This window comes from Ammodytes marinus, assembly GCF_949987685.1.
Source record: "Ammodytes marinus genome assembly, chromosome: 15".
Taxonomy (NCBI): domain Eukaryota; kingdom Metazoa; phylum Chordata; class Actinopteri; order Uranoscopiformes; family Ammodytidae; genus Ammodytes; species Ammodytes marinus.
In genome coordinates, this window is record NC_137219.1 from 16,217,901 (window position 1) to 16,234,837 (window position 16,937).

The 16,937-nt window shown below is 41.3% G+C and overlaps 1 protein-coding gene across 1 annotated transcript in view; it reads left to right on the plus strand.

Annotated features, from left to right (window-relative positions):
• Nucleotides 1-15,053, plus strand: part of fsip1 (fibrous sheath interacting protein 1) — a gene marked incomplete at its 5' end in the record, with an annotated part of 29,592 nt that extends 14,539 nt beyond the window's left edge. Inside the window, 2 exons of the mRNA XM_080042703.1 lie at nucleotides 847-984; nucleotides 14,927-15,053. Coding sequence (XP_079898829.1) covers nucleotides 847-984; nucleotides 14,927-15,034 — 246 coding nt within the window. The 3' untranslated portion in view covers nucleotides 15,035-15,053. The remainder of the gene's footprint in view (nucleotides 1-846; nucleotides 985-14,926) is intronic.
• Nucleotides 15,054-16,937: the final 1,884 nt, after the last annotated feature.

A 16,937-nucleotide genomic window follows, 5' to 3' on the forward strand; every position in this document is an offset into this window, starting at 1 on the left:
CAACTTCCTTTCAGACCCAACACATTTGTCGACATAGCTGCTGCATTTATAGAGCAGCTGTGTATTTTGAGGGGTCCAAGTATGACACTGTCATGGGTCATTCTACGGTCAGTCTCTACAGTATTGTTCCTGGGGGAGGATATTAACAGTTTTGAGATTTGCCTCACACATGCTACCTTTTCAGCGCCATACATCGTCCGGCAGAGGCTATTTCTTCATCTTAAATTATGAATTCAGTATCTGTGAATGTGTGATACAGTATATGAATCTGGTGAATTCTTTGGGATCATTCTCTCTCTACTGAAACAAATCCATCCTGTGGTCAGACAGACACACCTCTCACTTATCAGCCTATAGATGCTCCTCCAGGCATGAATTCCCCCCACTTCTTCCTGAACTATCTTCAAAGTTTGCTTTTAGACGCAGCTTGTGGTTCAATGTTTTTTTTTTTTTTTTTTTTAAACCAACCCAGTGCTCGACTACACGTGGATGCGATGCATGTGTGATTTATGCTGGACCCCATGTGGACTGTAGCTAAAGTATAGGGCTTTCTCAGGTCATATAATGAGTACCTGATTTTACACTGTGCAGGAGAAGCAGGACCAGAACCCTCTAAATCTTTAGGACATACCGCCGCAATGACGTTTTAATAGAGATAAGCATACCGTGACTCAAGGGTTTTAAAGGAATGGAAAACTTTCACTCAATTGATTTGAGATGAAGTGTTATATGGTTTTAAGCCCTATTTAACAGTTTCAGAGTGACCCGCTATAAACTGAGGGTGCAGCGTGTGAGAAGAATTGTTTGTTCCCCGTGAGAACCTTTTTTTTGGGGGGGGGGTATCAGGGTCGTGGCTCAGAGGTCGGGGACCGGCAGCCAGGAGAGAAGGTCCTGCAGGATATAAAGGAGAGGAGAGGGCAGGAGCTGAGGCTCCAAGAGATCCAACAACAGCTGGAGATCCTGGGCCAAGGCCAAGAGATGACTGTGAGTTCAAAGCAGATTTTCTTCCTTCCACACACACACACACACACACACACACACACACACACACACACACACACACACACACACACACACACACACACACACACACACACACACATTCTCTGATGTGCATTATAACACATATTAAAATGTGTATGAGAAATTCCTCACAAATGCACAGCTCATCATTCTCAGTTAGTCTCACAAGGGGACAGTGACATCATATGCATTATTTGTATCCCTGCAGGCCCACACTTTTCCCTCTTTTTCTCAATTTCCATCCTCTCATTTTTCACTTACATTCACTTTGCAGTTTACTATTTTTTGATGAAAAACTTTTAAGTTTTGATTTGCATTTGTTTTGAATGAGTAGTCAAATATCTTCCTCTGCTTCGCTTTGTACGCTGGTGTGATCGGAGGGCGAAGATAGTTGCTTTATAGCATTCTTCGCTGAGATTTGATGTCCACGCTCCATGGTGTTCCCTAGAAACCATTGAGCCCTGTCTAGTTTTAGGAGCTGCTACAGAGTTACAGCCACAGATGTGTCTCTCTTTCCCCAAACTCTGTAACTAAAGGCACAACGCAAGAATGCGAAAAGAACAAAGGTGTAAAGTGCTGATTTCTGCTCTCTGACATTTATGGCTTTCGCAAGATTTGCGATAAATGTAGTGGTTTGACTTTGTTGTTGTTTGAATGGGTTTTCTTCTTCACTCAAATATGTTAACACATCAGTTAACTCACTGGAGAACCACAACATGATGTACATATGCCAGATTTAAACATAAAAGATGCCTTTCTTGCTCACATGCATTGAGGTAATTAAAAAGCATAAAGTGGCGGCCACACCCTTACATCAAACTGGGCAACATGAAGTGCAACCCAAACCTATTTCTAGCCTAATTAAGGAGACACAATTGAATGTCTTGTTGCTTATCAAGCCAAGTTTCATTTTAGGAAAGTATTCTCTCATCATGATCTCAAAACTTCGAAACCACCAGTCTCTTTTTAACTACTTGTGTAGCTAGACACTTTTTGCATTAAGCTGTGTGTCACTGTATTATATTTAGTGTCATGAGTCATGAGTGTCATCATCAAATGTGTACAATCTTACTGCGATTGTTTTGTGGTTGGAAAAAAATCTATTTGTATAACATTTTGCACAGCTCCACTATACTCATAAAGTTGTAAATAAAGTGTCGACCAACTCAGCTGGTTTTAGATCAAAGTTTGAGCAATTCTAGAATGGCCAACATCCTTTTAGATAGAGCAAGTATTCCTCTATTGCTTACAATATAGTACTAGTAAGTATTAATTAATTAATCCTTTTGTGAGATGTACTTATTTTCTTTATATCAAGGGCTAGATGATAAGATTGAACGATGTTAGCTGAGTTTTGCATTAAGACTGGAAGCAAGGCTAATGGCCTCCTGGACATAGCTCCACACATACTTATTCTGTATATTAACTTCATGGTGGCATGGAGCATTTATTGTATAGTGGAAAATGTTCCAAAAGGTTATCCTCGTACATAGTAGCACTACCTGCAGATCGTCTCTCATACTGTACTTCGGTATGATTGATTTCCAGTGTGTCGTATTTATTGATTCATCTCTTAAACAAAAGCTGCGTTGTGTCGGATTCACATCTGAGCCCTTTCATCTTTGTCATTCCAGTGAAATTCCTCTCTTTGCCAAAGAATCTCTCCCCTCACCTTTGATATTCCAGTTTCTTTTTTCGTCCGCAGTTAATAGTATTTGCCTGCGCAGCACGGTCTTGGCCTTTTCATCTATAAAGGTTATTGCTATGACTGCCATTGTTCTCTGTTAATGATGCATTTCTTTGGAACTGCATTAAAAAAAGAAAGAAAAACTTTTCCAGAAAGAAGTGATAACACAGGTTCACACAAGGGTCATTTATTTTCAACTGTTGAAAAATCTGTGACAACTCAAGGGCTGATCCGGTGCTAGTCTTCCTGCAACCTCCTTTGGCTGTTTTCCAAGATCAACTGCAAAAGGAAGGACCATCCTAACGTTTACAGTAAGACAGGATGGTTTGAGCAGGGAATACTTTGTCTAATCAGGTCGGCATCATTTATCATTCATTCATATTGTGCAACTACTAATCAGAACGATTATGCTTTGATTTATCCCTATTGTGCCAGATAAACAGCACTACTAAAATGTTTAAGACTGGCCTCAATGATTTTTTTTTTTTTTTTTTACCACTTTGTTTATTGATTTTTCACAATATAGCAAAACATCATTTTACAAATGTAACAATTTTTTTTTTTTTTTTTTTATCCCCAAAGACAAACAGACAAAAATAAATCAATAATCAATGATTATTATAATAACAATAAAACAAACAATGACAAAAAAAAAAAAAAAAAAAAGTGTGTGTGCACAGTTTGGAGTTATTGGGATCCATAGCAAAATACATATAAAATTAAAAAATAAATGTGTACATCCTTAGAGCTGGTCAAGCAGATATGTAATGAAAGGCTGCCAAACATTGCTAAAATTGTCCTTTGAACCCTTTAAAGCAAATCTTAACTTTTCAAGCTTCAGAAATTGTAGTGTGTCCCTAATCCAGTGTTTAAAGGAGGGTGGAGTAGCCTGCTTCCAATTAAGTAAAATTAATCTTCTGGCTATAAGAGTGACAAAGGCAATACAGTTTGATTGTGCTCTAAGCAGATGATCACCCTCACATTGAATGCCAAAAACGGCTGTAAGTGGGTTCGGAGCTATTGGTCTCTTAAGTATCTTGGATAGAGCGTCAAAAATAGAGGACCAGTAACTAGCGAGTTTCGGGCAAAGCCAGAACATATGAGCTAGTGTTGCAGGTGAATTTTTACATCTGTTGCATGAACTATCACTTGATGGATACATTTTTGAGATTCTGGCTTTAGAGAGATGGAGTCTGTGTGCCACTTTAAACTGGATCAAGCCATGTCTAGCACATATAGATGAAGAATGTATTCTTAAAAAAACATTCGACCACTCAACATCTGTAAATTGTACATTCAGATCAGCCTGCCACGCCGCTCTCAATGCATCCAGAGACGCTGATTGCACAGAAGAAAGTTTTGTATATATAACAGATATTGTGCCCCTGAGCTCTGGGTCTGCTGGGAAGAGACTATCCATAGGTTGAGGCTGGGGGATTGTAGGGAATGTTCCTGTATTGTTACGTGCCCAGTCCCTAACCTGTAAATAACTAAAGAAATGTACATTCCGTAGATTGAATTTAGTTTTGAGCTGTTCGAATGAAGCAAAAACACCTGTTATGTACATATCTTTAAATGAAATGATACCCTTCTTTTGCCAGGCAGAGAAATAGTCATTATGGAATGAAGGGGCAAATCGATGATTAGACGCAATCGGGGCCCAGAGTGAGCCAGCCTGCCAACCAAAGTGTCCTCGCACTTGAGCCCATATACGTAAAGACTGATGTACTAAGGGGGCACTTGAAACATAGCTTGGAGTGAAAGGCATTGCAGAATACAATAAAGCAGGGAGGGACGATGGCAAACAGGCAGTGGTCTCTATCTGAACCCAGGCAGGAGTCTCATTGTCGATGTAGTTTTTAAGCCAATATGCCATAGCTCTGAGGTTGCTTGCCCAATAGTATAATTGGAAATGCGGTAATGCCATACCACCCATTGATCTTGGTCTCTGCAAAAATTCCCTACGGATACGGGGTGGCTTCTTATTCCAAATAAAGTCAGATATAATCTTATTTAGGTGTGAAAAGAAAGATTTGTTGATAAAGATTGGTATAGTTTGGAAAAGGTAGAGGAATTTGGGCAATGTGTTCATTTTAATTAGATTAATTCTTCCTGCTAAAGAGAGAGGAAGCATGGACCATTTATTGAAGGCAATTTTAGAGCTCTCAAGAAGGGGAACAAAATTAAGCTTAAAAAGGTCAGAAAAGCCACGCGTAACAACCACCCCTAGGTAGGTGAAGTTGTCAGATGTCACCTTAAAAGGACAGGAATTAAAGGAGATGGACTTAGCGGCAGAGTTGACAGGAAAAAGCTCACTTTTTGAAACATTAATCTTATGCCCAGAGATGCTGCTGAAGTGGCCTAATAACTTCATAATATGGGGTAAGGTGTTCTGTGGATCAGTTATATATAGTAACAGATCATCAGCATATAATGAAGTTTTATGTTCCTTACCCCCTCTTACAATACCACAAATCTCAGGAGAGGAGCGTATTGCCATTGCAAGGGGCTCAATAGCTATAGCAAATAAAAGTGGGGAAATCGGGCATCCTTGCCTTGTCCCGCGTTGTAATGGAAATAATTGGGAGTTGGTGTTATTAGTGCGCACTGATGAAGTTGGAGAGTTATATAGCAATTTTACCCAAGAAATGATTTTCGGACCAAAACCAAATTTGTCTAGACACCAAAATAAGTAACCCCATTCCACTCTATCGAACGCCTTTTCAGCGTCTAAAGAGATAACTGCCTCGGGCAACTGTTGATCATCTGTGGAATGTATGATGTTTAAAAGTCTACGAATATTAAAAAAAGAGAGGCGTTTTTTAATAAAACCAGTTTGGTCAGGTGAAATAATCGAAGGGAGGATGATCTCTAGACGGTGAGCCAAGGCCTTAGCCAACAATTTATAATCCACATTCAGGAGCGAGATAGGACGAAATGACCCACAATTCAGGGGATCCTTATTCTTTTTCAGTAAAACAGAAATAGAGGCCTGGCAAAGGGTTGGTGGAAGGTGGCCTTCGACAAAGGACTCCTCAAAAACTGACAACAAGATTGGCAATAACTTATCTCCAAATTTTTTCAAAAATTCTAACGTAAATCCGTCAGGGCCTGGAGCTTTTGCATTCTGCATACTGTAAAGGGCTGCTCTAATTTCCTCCTTAGACAAAGGTTTTTCCAATTGCTCCATTAATAATACATTAACTTGAGGTGGATTTAAGTTCTGAAAAAAAAGTTCAAGTTTAGAAGGGTCATATATCACCTCAGAAGTATAAAGAGATGAATAAAACCTCTTAAATTCATCATTAATTTCCTGCTCATCATTAGAAATCTGACCATCATGTTTTCGGATGTTTGTAATGAGAGTAGAGGTCATAGACTGTCTAACCTGTTGAGCCAGGAACTTGCCAGCCTTATCAGAATGTTCATATAACCTCGATCGAGACTGGAGGAGGAGCTGTTCTGTATGGCGGGTAGTTATTAGGTCAAATTCTGTCTGCAGAGTCAATCTGTCCTTTAAAAAATCACGCGTGGGAGCAATTGAGTTCTTATAATCCAATTGTTTAATTTGGTCGGAAAGGTCTTTAAGACGTAGTTTTCTCGACCTGGCTTCCCAGGAGGCATAAGAGATAATCTCCCCTCTTAAAACAGCCTTTAGGGATTCCCAGAGGGTGGATTTACTAACATCTGACGTATCATTTATGGACAAGAAAATATCGATTTGCGTATTAATACACTTAACAAATGATTCATCCCCAAGCAAAATATTACTAAAACGCCAAGGACGCCGAGCAGACTTCTTTGGAAAAGATATTTGTAAAACCACGGGCCCATGGTCAGAGATGACAATGCCCTCATATCTGCAGTCCTTAACCGAGGGCATTAGCTGGTTATCAATTAAAAAGTAATCAATGCGGGAGTAGGAGTTATGTACTGGGGAAAAAAATGAATAATGTTTAGAATTGGGATACAAGGAGCGCCAGGGTTCAGACATATTATACATTTGTAGAAAAGCATTAATCGTCCTGGCTGATTTTGATATATTGTAGTTGGTGTTAGAGGAGCGATCCAGTATTGGGTCTAATACGCAGTTGAAATCCCCCCCTAAAATAAGCCTGTGTGTATTTAAACAAGGTAATGAGGACAAGAATTTTTTCATAAACTGCACATCATCCCAGTTTGGGGCATAAACATTGGCTAAGATTAAAGGCACATTATACAGGGTACCTGTGACCACGACATATCTTCCCAGATGGTCTGCAGTAACCTTTTGCATGATGAAAGGAGTATTCTTGTTAATAAGAATAGCAGCACCCCTAGATTTCCCCTCAAAGATTGAATGATATAATTGCCCCACCCATCCTTTACGCAGTCTGTTATGGTCAGAGGTCCTGAGATGAGTTTCTTGGAGAAAAGCAATATTAACATCCAGACTTCTTAAATGGGACAGTACCCTGTTACGCTTAATAATATGATTTAGGCCCTTGGTGTTCCAACTAATACAATTTACTGTAATATTGTCAGCCATTATTCCTTTGCTGCAAACAATCAACCATGCTCATCAGGGGTTAGTAGGGTATTGAAGGATGTTACAGCATTTTGAAAATGACATTGCCACACACACATTCAAGCTAAAAGAGTAAAGAAGTGTATAAACATAAAACACAAAGTTCCCCCCACCCACACCCTCCCAACCCAAAGAACAACTTACCCCTCCCCAAACGAGAGGTAAAAAACCCTGGATACACTTGGTAACTTTCCATTTTGCTGCCATAAGCAGTTAACCATAGAAACGCTGCTCCTTTTACATACGTTTTTGTAGTCACAACTTATAAAATAAAATAACATAATACCCACCACTGACAACGTTCAAATGCAATAAAAAAAAGAAAAGAAAAGTGGCCATAGCAGGGAAAAAATAAAAATAAAATTAGCAAGATAAGTGATCGAATATACCTGTACATTTTTCTGGCCCTTCTGAACCGTGGGTATGTTCTTTATCGGCAACATGTTCAAATTGAAGAAGGAAAACATAACATGCTGATACCTGGTGAAGATGTGCGCCAGCCAAACTGGTAGGTAGATGCCGACTGCCCTCTACTGGTGATAACAAATAATAGTCTCTCCATTCACGGTCCATAATAAAATCTCCTTTCTTCCTTCCATCTCCATAAGAAAATAATGAAACCGGGAGGAAAAAACTAAAAGTATGAACCTTACGTAGGTTATAGTCTAGCGTGAGGAATCAGCATACAGCACAGGGAACCGCAGCGTCTATCTTTGTTTGTTTACGTCTCCAAAGAGGCACGAGTGCGTTTGGCAAGGAATGTTTCCACATCCGCGGGTGCTTTAAAGGAATGTGAAACTCCGTCATGGACAAGACGCAGCTCCGCTGGATGGTAGAGACCGTATGTGATGCCCGCCTCTCTGAGTTTGGCTTTGACTGGGGTAAACGCCGCTCTGCGGCGGCTAAGCTCGGCGCTCATGTCTGGGAATATATGCACCCTTGCCCCTCTGAATTTGAGCTCACCCTTATTCCTGGATACTTGGAGAATCTTTTCCTTGTCCGCGTAGTAGTGCAGCCGCACTATCATGGGTCTGGGACGGTCGCCGGATTTGGGTTTAGGAGCCAGGGATCTATGAGCGCGGTCCAGCACCAAAGGATCAGTTATCTCGTCGCCCAGAACGCCGGCGAAAAACGAAGCCATGAATGCGGTGGGCTTTCCATTTTCAACACCCTCGGGTATTCCAATGATCCTCAGATTTTGACGGCGGCTTCTGTTCTCCAAGTCATCATTCCGGTCTTTCAGTTTCACCACCTCTTGTTTGAGATCCAATATGGTTTTATCCAGCCCGGCAATGCTAGAATCATGTCGGTTGAGCGCGCCCTCGATATCCCGTATAGTGGTGGCCGTCTCGGTCTGCGCTGAGCGCAGAGAAGACATCTCGGCTCGGAATTCCGTTTTTAGAGAGGCGATATCAGCTTTGGTGTCCTGCCGAAGGGCTTCTATGTCTTCTTTAATTTCAGCGTGGAGACTAGCCATCTCCTTCTTGATTATATCACCCAGTTGTTGACGAGAAATGCCCATCTCGGCTTTTATCAGCTTTAGAAGAGCGCTCTCCGTTGGCTGCTCTGCTGGAGTGCTCGGTGGGGTTGATGGTCGTGTGGCAGCCGCGGCAGCGTTAGCATTAGCACCGGCCATGAGCGTTTGTCTGAGTGCAGGGCTAGCTAAATTTTGAACTGCGGCTTTGGATGCTTTTTTCTGACTTTTAGTCGCCATTGTGCTTACGGTTAGTTTTCCAATATGAAAAATTGCTTCGTTGTGCAGCCGGAATAATAAAATGTTGTGGCTAATCAATGTATATCAATATAAAATACGGAGCGCGTTGGACTTGCGACTACTCCATTTTAGGTCCAAACCGGAAGCCCTGGCCTCAATGATTTGATCTGATATTAGGAATCCAATCACTGTAGGTCTGCATATGGTCTGAACAAAAATCTGCTTTTTATCCTCGACAGATTTATTGCAGCAGATGTCTCGGCATTACTATTTGATTCTCACTAAATTTATGTAGCTGCATTAGCCGTAAAAACATTAGCACTATAATATATTTAGTTGTCAAACTTTTGAAACCCGCCTGCCGTGCCAACTCTGCAATCAGAACCCTTTTTCCACGGAAGGCCGTTCGGGTTCGCCAGAAAAGAGGAGACGTGGAAGGGAGAGATTCTTTCTCTCCCAGCTTGTCTCACCCTCTTCCCTACTTCATTCCATCCATGGCTACTGGCTGTTAGCCTGTCACGCTGTCTGCTCTTGTTAGCCACTTTCTGCTCTCCTGAAATGGAGACAGATTCTCCACAATAGTCTCCGCTCTTTGTGTGTCACTGCCTCTGATGAGTGGCGGGGAAAAAAGAGGTACTCCCCCTCATGGCCATAGATCTTTTTGTTACATAGAAGGTATTTGTAACACACACATTGGTACATTCTAGTTTTAAACTAGACATACATTGGTAGCACTACCACATACATTGGTAGTTTTAAACCACACTGTTTTTATTTAAAGCCTCTGGAAACCTGGTCTCAAATGGTAAAAATCAACGTATGATATCAAAGTTGACTGTCTCAATAAGCTTTTACAAAAATCTGATTGAAAATAAATGTTAATAAATATTATAAGACTTAGTTGAAAAAAAAAAAAAAAATGTTACTGTCTAAAATGTTTGACAGGACTGTCTGGGTGTGGCCATATCAATGGCAGTCATGTCATGCAACTATTCTAAACTGAATTTCTGAAAGTTTATCATACTTAAATGATAATATCTTTAATTAAGATTGATAAGTATGTCTAAGTCTTTTCAGATGCTTACTATTATGTTTGCGGAAATAACGTCTACTGTGTCAGTAGCTGTCAACTTCTGCTGTGTGCTTCGTTAAAGCTCTGTGTGGCTTACGAACGATGATACAAGATCGGTTTTACACCTTTTTCACAAGCCCCAACCATAGCAAATTATACCAGCATCCAATGCAGAAGTGACAAAAAAGGCAGTTCACTGTGAGTGGCCACTAAGGGCAGGTACCAAAACAGAGTGTTTTCTCATTGACTCCCACGTTAAATAGGCCGTTTTCACAGCCTTATTAAACCTCACTTAATTCCAAGTTAGCTGGATGGTATATTTTCATGTTGGTCCCAATCAAAACAAGCAGATAGAAGTGTAAACTTGCACAACGACTCTCGGGGTGTGTCCAAGTGCACACTGTTTTCATACAGTGAATGTGCAGGTAACAATGTGTGAAGCTACGGGGTAAAATGAGGATAATTGGGATTAAGCCAGGAATCACTAAAGACTGACGTTAATGAGTTACCTCAGAGAGACCCTGGGGCAAATGATCCATGTTACAATATCTGACATTGACAAGTGATGTCATTTGTGTACTATATAGCAGAACGTGAGTATAGTGAGTTGGTCTCTGAACAGGACCACATAATGATTGTAATGAAGAGAATTCCTTCCTAGTGGAGACACTGTCTCCTGGGTCTTTGGCCGATAAAGCAGAGGTATGAGACTGAAGCCAGCGACCTTGAAAGCTGAGCAGCCCACGCTTGTGGTAACCCTGTCATGCACCCTATGTGTACGGTAGCGTCGGGAGCCAACAGTGAGCCTTACAGAGGTGGTGGTCCATGGTAGGGCAGATAGCTGGAGGCCTGAGCAGTTTTGGCTTTGTCAGATTCATCCTCAGGTGGGAAACTAATACAGGACCAAGTTACCAAGAATTGTGATCTTTTTGCTTAGAGAAACTGGACTCCCCTGCCTGGAGGGCAAACAACACACTAAACTAGCGTCACCATTGGTTGTATTCAATTCCAAAAGGAACAGCATGTCACTGATAAATGATAGCGAACACACTGTAAAGACTTCCCGAAAAGTACTCCCTTACACTTTGCTTATAGGCACATGGCCTTTTGTGGCTATAAGCCAGGTGAAGACAGACTGCTGGGTCTGGACATCAGAGAGCAAGAACACAGTGAGAAGCACGAGATGTCTGGACTGGAGCAGTAAATCTGAGAAAAGCCAGCAGACATATCAAGCTGGACGATTCAAACGTTGTGTTTCTACAAGACGCACGGACTCCAGTGGTGAGTCAGTCGTGAACGATGCCAATCTCGCACTTAGGTACGAATGAAAGGGAAGCGATGTGCCTGAAGCAAAAGCCGTTCTTATCATTTGTGGGTTAATTAATTTGTGGGATGAAAGATAATTATTTTAATAATGTGTCAGTTCATGAACAAGCACGTCAAAAACATTTTGTTGCTCAAACGCAAATCAATCAAAATATGCCCAACAGCTCTCTTAACAGTGACGCAGCAAAGGAGAAATATTGGAAGGAGGGACTTGAAAATGCCCTGTGGATGCTGCTGTGGTTGAATGCACATTGCTATCCTAATGAATATAGGTCACATTTTTGTTTTGTTTTTTGTTTTGTTTTAATTACATTCTCCCATTTCTGTATGTCAGTATTAGTTTAACATAGTTGATAGAGAACTGTCAGGATCCTGAAGCTGTCTAACTTTCCCCAGATAGGAATTGTCTGTCTGAGTGTATTGATTCTCCACCTCCTGCTTGTATTTCACATGTTTGTGCCAGAAGATCTATGTCTGGGAATATCTCCAAAGCCAGTCTCAAGTTTAACAGTTTCCCAGAGCTGCACACTGCCTTGACTGTGCAAAAAAAAACTAACACAAATGTACATATTTACATTTTCTCATGCAGTATGTTCAAGAAAAGGCTCATAGTGTAAATGAGCCAGTCCTGGAAGCTCAAAAACAGAAGCTGGTCAAGTTCTAACAAATGTTTTATGTTCACATGCTCCATTCATCCGTGTATTAGTGTTATCAGTCTGGTAATAATAATGCCTCACATACAAACTTCCAACCATGCTCAACATTATTTTTCCTGTCTCAGTGATAACCTAATGGAAGAATGATACTGTCTGGAACCACCTCCATCAAACATATCATGGTATTTCTTTTGTGTTCTTTACTGTATTAGAAGCTCTTCTTTACTCTGTTTTACTGAAGTGAATGGGGTGCCTGCTGGGAAACCCTGGTCTGTAAAGAGCTGAAGTGGAACACTTTTTTCTTTTTCTTTCCTCTCTGTATGGAAGTCTAACTAATCTCACATGTAGTTCCCATATCCAAGAAGGCTGGTCCTGGGTAAAGGTATTTCTGGCCAATAATACTCAGTGGGGCCCTTTTTTTTTTTTACTGCCCCACTCATGAACGCCCAAACACTGACATGCCTGTAATTGACAAGTGATCTAATTTTCTTTTCCTCCATACATCTCAAGTTGCAGTAATGGCTCATTTATGTCTGTGCACATTTATGTTGCCGTTGCCATTCTAAGCAAATCTTTTTTTATCTCTGTCAGTGGGGTGTCACTAAAACCTAACGCAGATCAAACTTGGAAGGGGATACACGCAGGCTTTGTTCATCCTCCTTCCTCGTTTAGAGGTGAAGGTAAAGTCCACAGGCAAAAGGTCCACGTCCTGCTACCTTATTATCAAAAGACAAAAACATGCAGTGCTGCAGGGGGCATCAAGGCTGGAATGTGGCTGTGGTGCCTGTGGTCTCCTGCCGCCCATTGGTAGGAGATGATATGTAGCGCCTGGGTAATTTGCAAAGGTCAAACATGAGCAACATGGCCCAACCTGCCATGACCTGAGGGGTTGTCATTACATCCTGGAGAACTTTGAACATAGACAGGATTGTCTTGTGGAGATGTACGTATATCAGCAAATGGGTCCTGGCGAGGGGCTGCAGAGTTTCAGAGGGTGGTCTATAGTCAGAGGAGGGATACAGATGATCGATGAAAAGTATTAGCTTCAGCTAGTGCGGAGAGATGAGACGCAGGAATGTGATTTTGTCCCGAGTGTCTCAGCGGGATGCGGGGCAAGAGGTGAAAACAACTGCCTGGGCATAATATTTTCTTTAGGATGGGTCACACTGTGGTGCAAGCTGTATGTGTGTGTGTGTGTGTACAAATACAATGTGTTTTAATTAAAACTGAAGTGAGTTTTGTATCTAGATGTCAGGCTGCACTAATGAACACTGTCATACTAAATAAATAATTTGATATTTTGGAAAATACGTTTATATGTGAAGATCAATACCCCTCTCAGGTCAGTAGGCTACGTTAAATATGAAGCTACCGCCAGAAGCCAGTTAGCTTATTTTGGAATGAAGTCTGGAAACGGGGGGAAATATTCTCTGTCCAAACCTAATAAATTCAATCCCACAACATCTCCAAAGCTCACTAACCAACACTTTATATCTTATGTGTACAAAAACAAGACAAAGCCGGCTAGCTTATTCTCGTCTTCTATGCTTAACTACCTGGCTTAGCTTAGCACATCCGCAGCAGGTAGCTGTTTTCAGCAAAAATGCTGTGATAAACCCTCTGTACCCTCGTGACCAACCCTCAAAACAGCCGACACACAAGTTAGTGATTAGAGAGTGAACATAGTGTACTTTTTAGCAGCTACTGAGACAGATATTTCCCTGATGGTGAAGACCAAAACAGAGCTAAAACGAGAGAGGATTTTGAACTAGACAGTTGGACTCAAACGTAAACATTTCTTAACACTAAATCGGTCCCTTTCAAACAATAAGATGATGATATGTCAATATTGTGTTAACAGCTTGTTCTGTTCAGCACCCAAATGGACAGAGTAATAAATGACTACCTGGATCAGGATCAGGGAGAGAATTACTGGATCGGGACATCCCTTATTTAAGGCCAAGGACATTCTATTCAGTGTGCGTTGACAGCTCGAAGGACAAGTGCATGCGCTGAGAGAATGATGGCGTTGATGACTATTCAACCCGGAGATTTAAGGTCTGGCTTTCCTGGACACGTTATGTCATGAAAGACAGGTTCTAAGTTGATATCATTGGAACAAATTGACAGTTGAGTTGCAGCTGTCTAAATAGAGCACATCATTCTCACACAGAGCGATGCCAACTGTAGATGAGCACTCGCGCATAGGATATTTTGTCATGTCTCACCTTATGATTATGATAAAGAAATTAAAAGTTTACCAAGCCATATAATTTGAAAAACAGAAATAACACTTGCAGTTGCCAATTACCACATCACTCCTATGATTGGATTCTGTATATGAAATTATATAAATTCTGACCCAGTTTCCTCATGACCTAGTTTAAGAAGGTTGGCTTCTCTCCTTGAACTTATTTGCACCCCTACAAAGCTGCCAGTGAGGAGTCCCACTTATCAGTAGAGAAACAACCGTTATATCCAACTGGATGTGTTTTTCCCCCGGACAGCTTCCAACTGTGCAAAGGAGACGACCACAGCGATGAAGTCTAATATTATTAACGGCCACTGTTTATCACATCAGTCACGCATTAATACAGGACAGAGTCCGGATTCTTCAAGAACTGAGTTTTAAGCCTAAGTGAAGGATGTTTAAAACAGGAAAAAAGTCAGGGAGGATTTTAATTAGATATCATCAGTTAAGCTGAAAGATATCTGAATATTCTGACGCGACTTCTGTTATGAAAGGGACGTGTGACTTTGATACTGCCAACTGCACATGTGCATATTCTTGCCTGCGATTCTATATGCATTTAACTCTGCTGTGTAAAATCATACATAGTTTAAATCATATGTACATGTTGTGTGTGCCTCCGCCCAACAGGATGAGTCACCAGACCTTACTGAGGAGCAGCTACTTAGTCTGCTGGATGAATGTGAGCTGACGGAGAGCTGGACCCAGGATCTCCAGACGAATGATTCAACACCGTGAGATCTGAACACCTACTGTCAGAACGCCTCTCAAGATCATTGCTGGGATTTCACTATCGGACTGCTACAGATACAAATTACTGGATCAAAACTGGAATATTTCAGTATCACTAACATTTTGAGCTCCTGAGTGGTGCATAGAGCTTTTTTTTAATATATAAGATGTTAGTAATTATGTTTCAAAATGTGTCAGTTTCACGATAATGTAGTTTAAATTGTTTGTTTGTTGTTTAAAGGACTATCTGAGGATGAGAACTGTTATATTCTTCATCCTAATAGGCCTCCCTTTCAAAATGTTATTTTATTTCAATTTCCAGCTGGATTGTTTTTGTTTGTGTTTGTGGCTCTGCGTGGGGAATCAGAGCACCGGGGCCACCCTTAGCATCAGCCGACGTATCAAAGATGAGAACAGAAAATTGCTCTTATTAAATCTAATAACCGGGTACGACGGCCACAGAATGTTCTTCTGCACACATAAATAGTAGCAGGGTATGTGGAGTGAAGTCTGAACACTATGTTGTATTCACTCTCTCTATGAAGAATAGTGCCTCTCTTACTCTCTGTTAGTGCTACTGTGTGGTCAGGCATCGGAAATGGCTGCTGATGAGGACAAGGGGTCGATGTGCATGACATAGGAGTGAAAGTCTGATCCAGTTCAGCTCCACGCATTCCTCTCATTCCTAGGTGATCCGTTTCAGAGTGTGTCAGATCTGTTGAAATTGGACCCTGTGTGACCTCTTTCCAGCTCAACTCTCGTTTTCACAAAGTCAGATTCAACTGACAAATGATGGCCAGCTTTAAGAATTAAGTTTTTGTTTGTTTGGGAGGGTTTTTTGAACTGTTGACACGGTTCCTTTTTGCTCCTGCTTACACAGTGCAAGTAGCAAGTCTGCACCTGGCAGACCCCGGCCCAGAGGTCCTGCCATCCCCCCCCCCCCCCTCCTCTCCTGTATTGGTCACCTATGAGCCTATTGGCCTTACTCTTCACATCACCAACACTGCGTGACCCTCTGTCTAAAAGGCAGAAATAATCTCACATTCCTCTGGGCTGAAAACACTTTAGCCAGGTGAGCGTTCAAGGTCAAAATGAGATCCCTGCTATCAGTCAGACCCGCAGGGAATTTAACACGCCTAAGCTCAGGTCCAAAAGAGCACACATTTGACCTTTTAAAATCTTTGTACTGACTCCATTGAATGTCATCGATACATGTGCAGCACATGTAGCATTATTGTCTTTGGTCTTTTTCCATATAATTGACAATAAACAGTATTCTTGGTTGGGTAGATATACCGCTCTTTTGAAGTAATGGAAACACAGTGAGCTCAGTATAGGAAGAATGAGGTCACTGCTAATGTAAAGAGACCTGCGGCATACTGAGACTGTCTGGGTTTTTCTGGCACGACCCTCACTGGGGCTTGAGATTACAGCTCTTTATGGCTCTGGGTTAGCAGTCTGAACTTTGTTTGCTGGTGATATATCGGTGCGGGGTCTTTTTGTGGAGAAATGAAAACGTTGGATTTTCATTGTTACTGTCAAGAGGGGAGCACAGCCACATAACTCAAGTTCACCATCCCAGTTCAGCGCAAAATGTCTACCTCTCACGTGGAGTGTTTTTGTTTGAAGGTGTAAGGAGATGCCTGTGTAATGTGTAATCAGATCTGTATGGACGTGCAATTTAAGTGGGTTATACTTCATGTTGAGTATTCCTGCTGTTGACTCCCAAGGATACTCCCTTTTTTCCGATGCTTCTCTAGACTCAACTAATAGATTCCAGTCGCTTGACACAGCATGGCTCGACTCCCTTCTTGGCAGAAGACCTCAAGAAAGTTTAGGTCTTATGTCACGTGAATAGAATTGAATAATGTTTTTTTTTTGCCCCGAAAATGACACCAACAAACCAGGA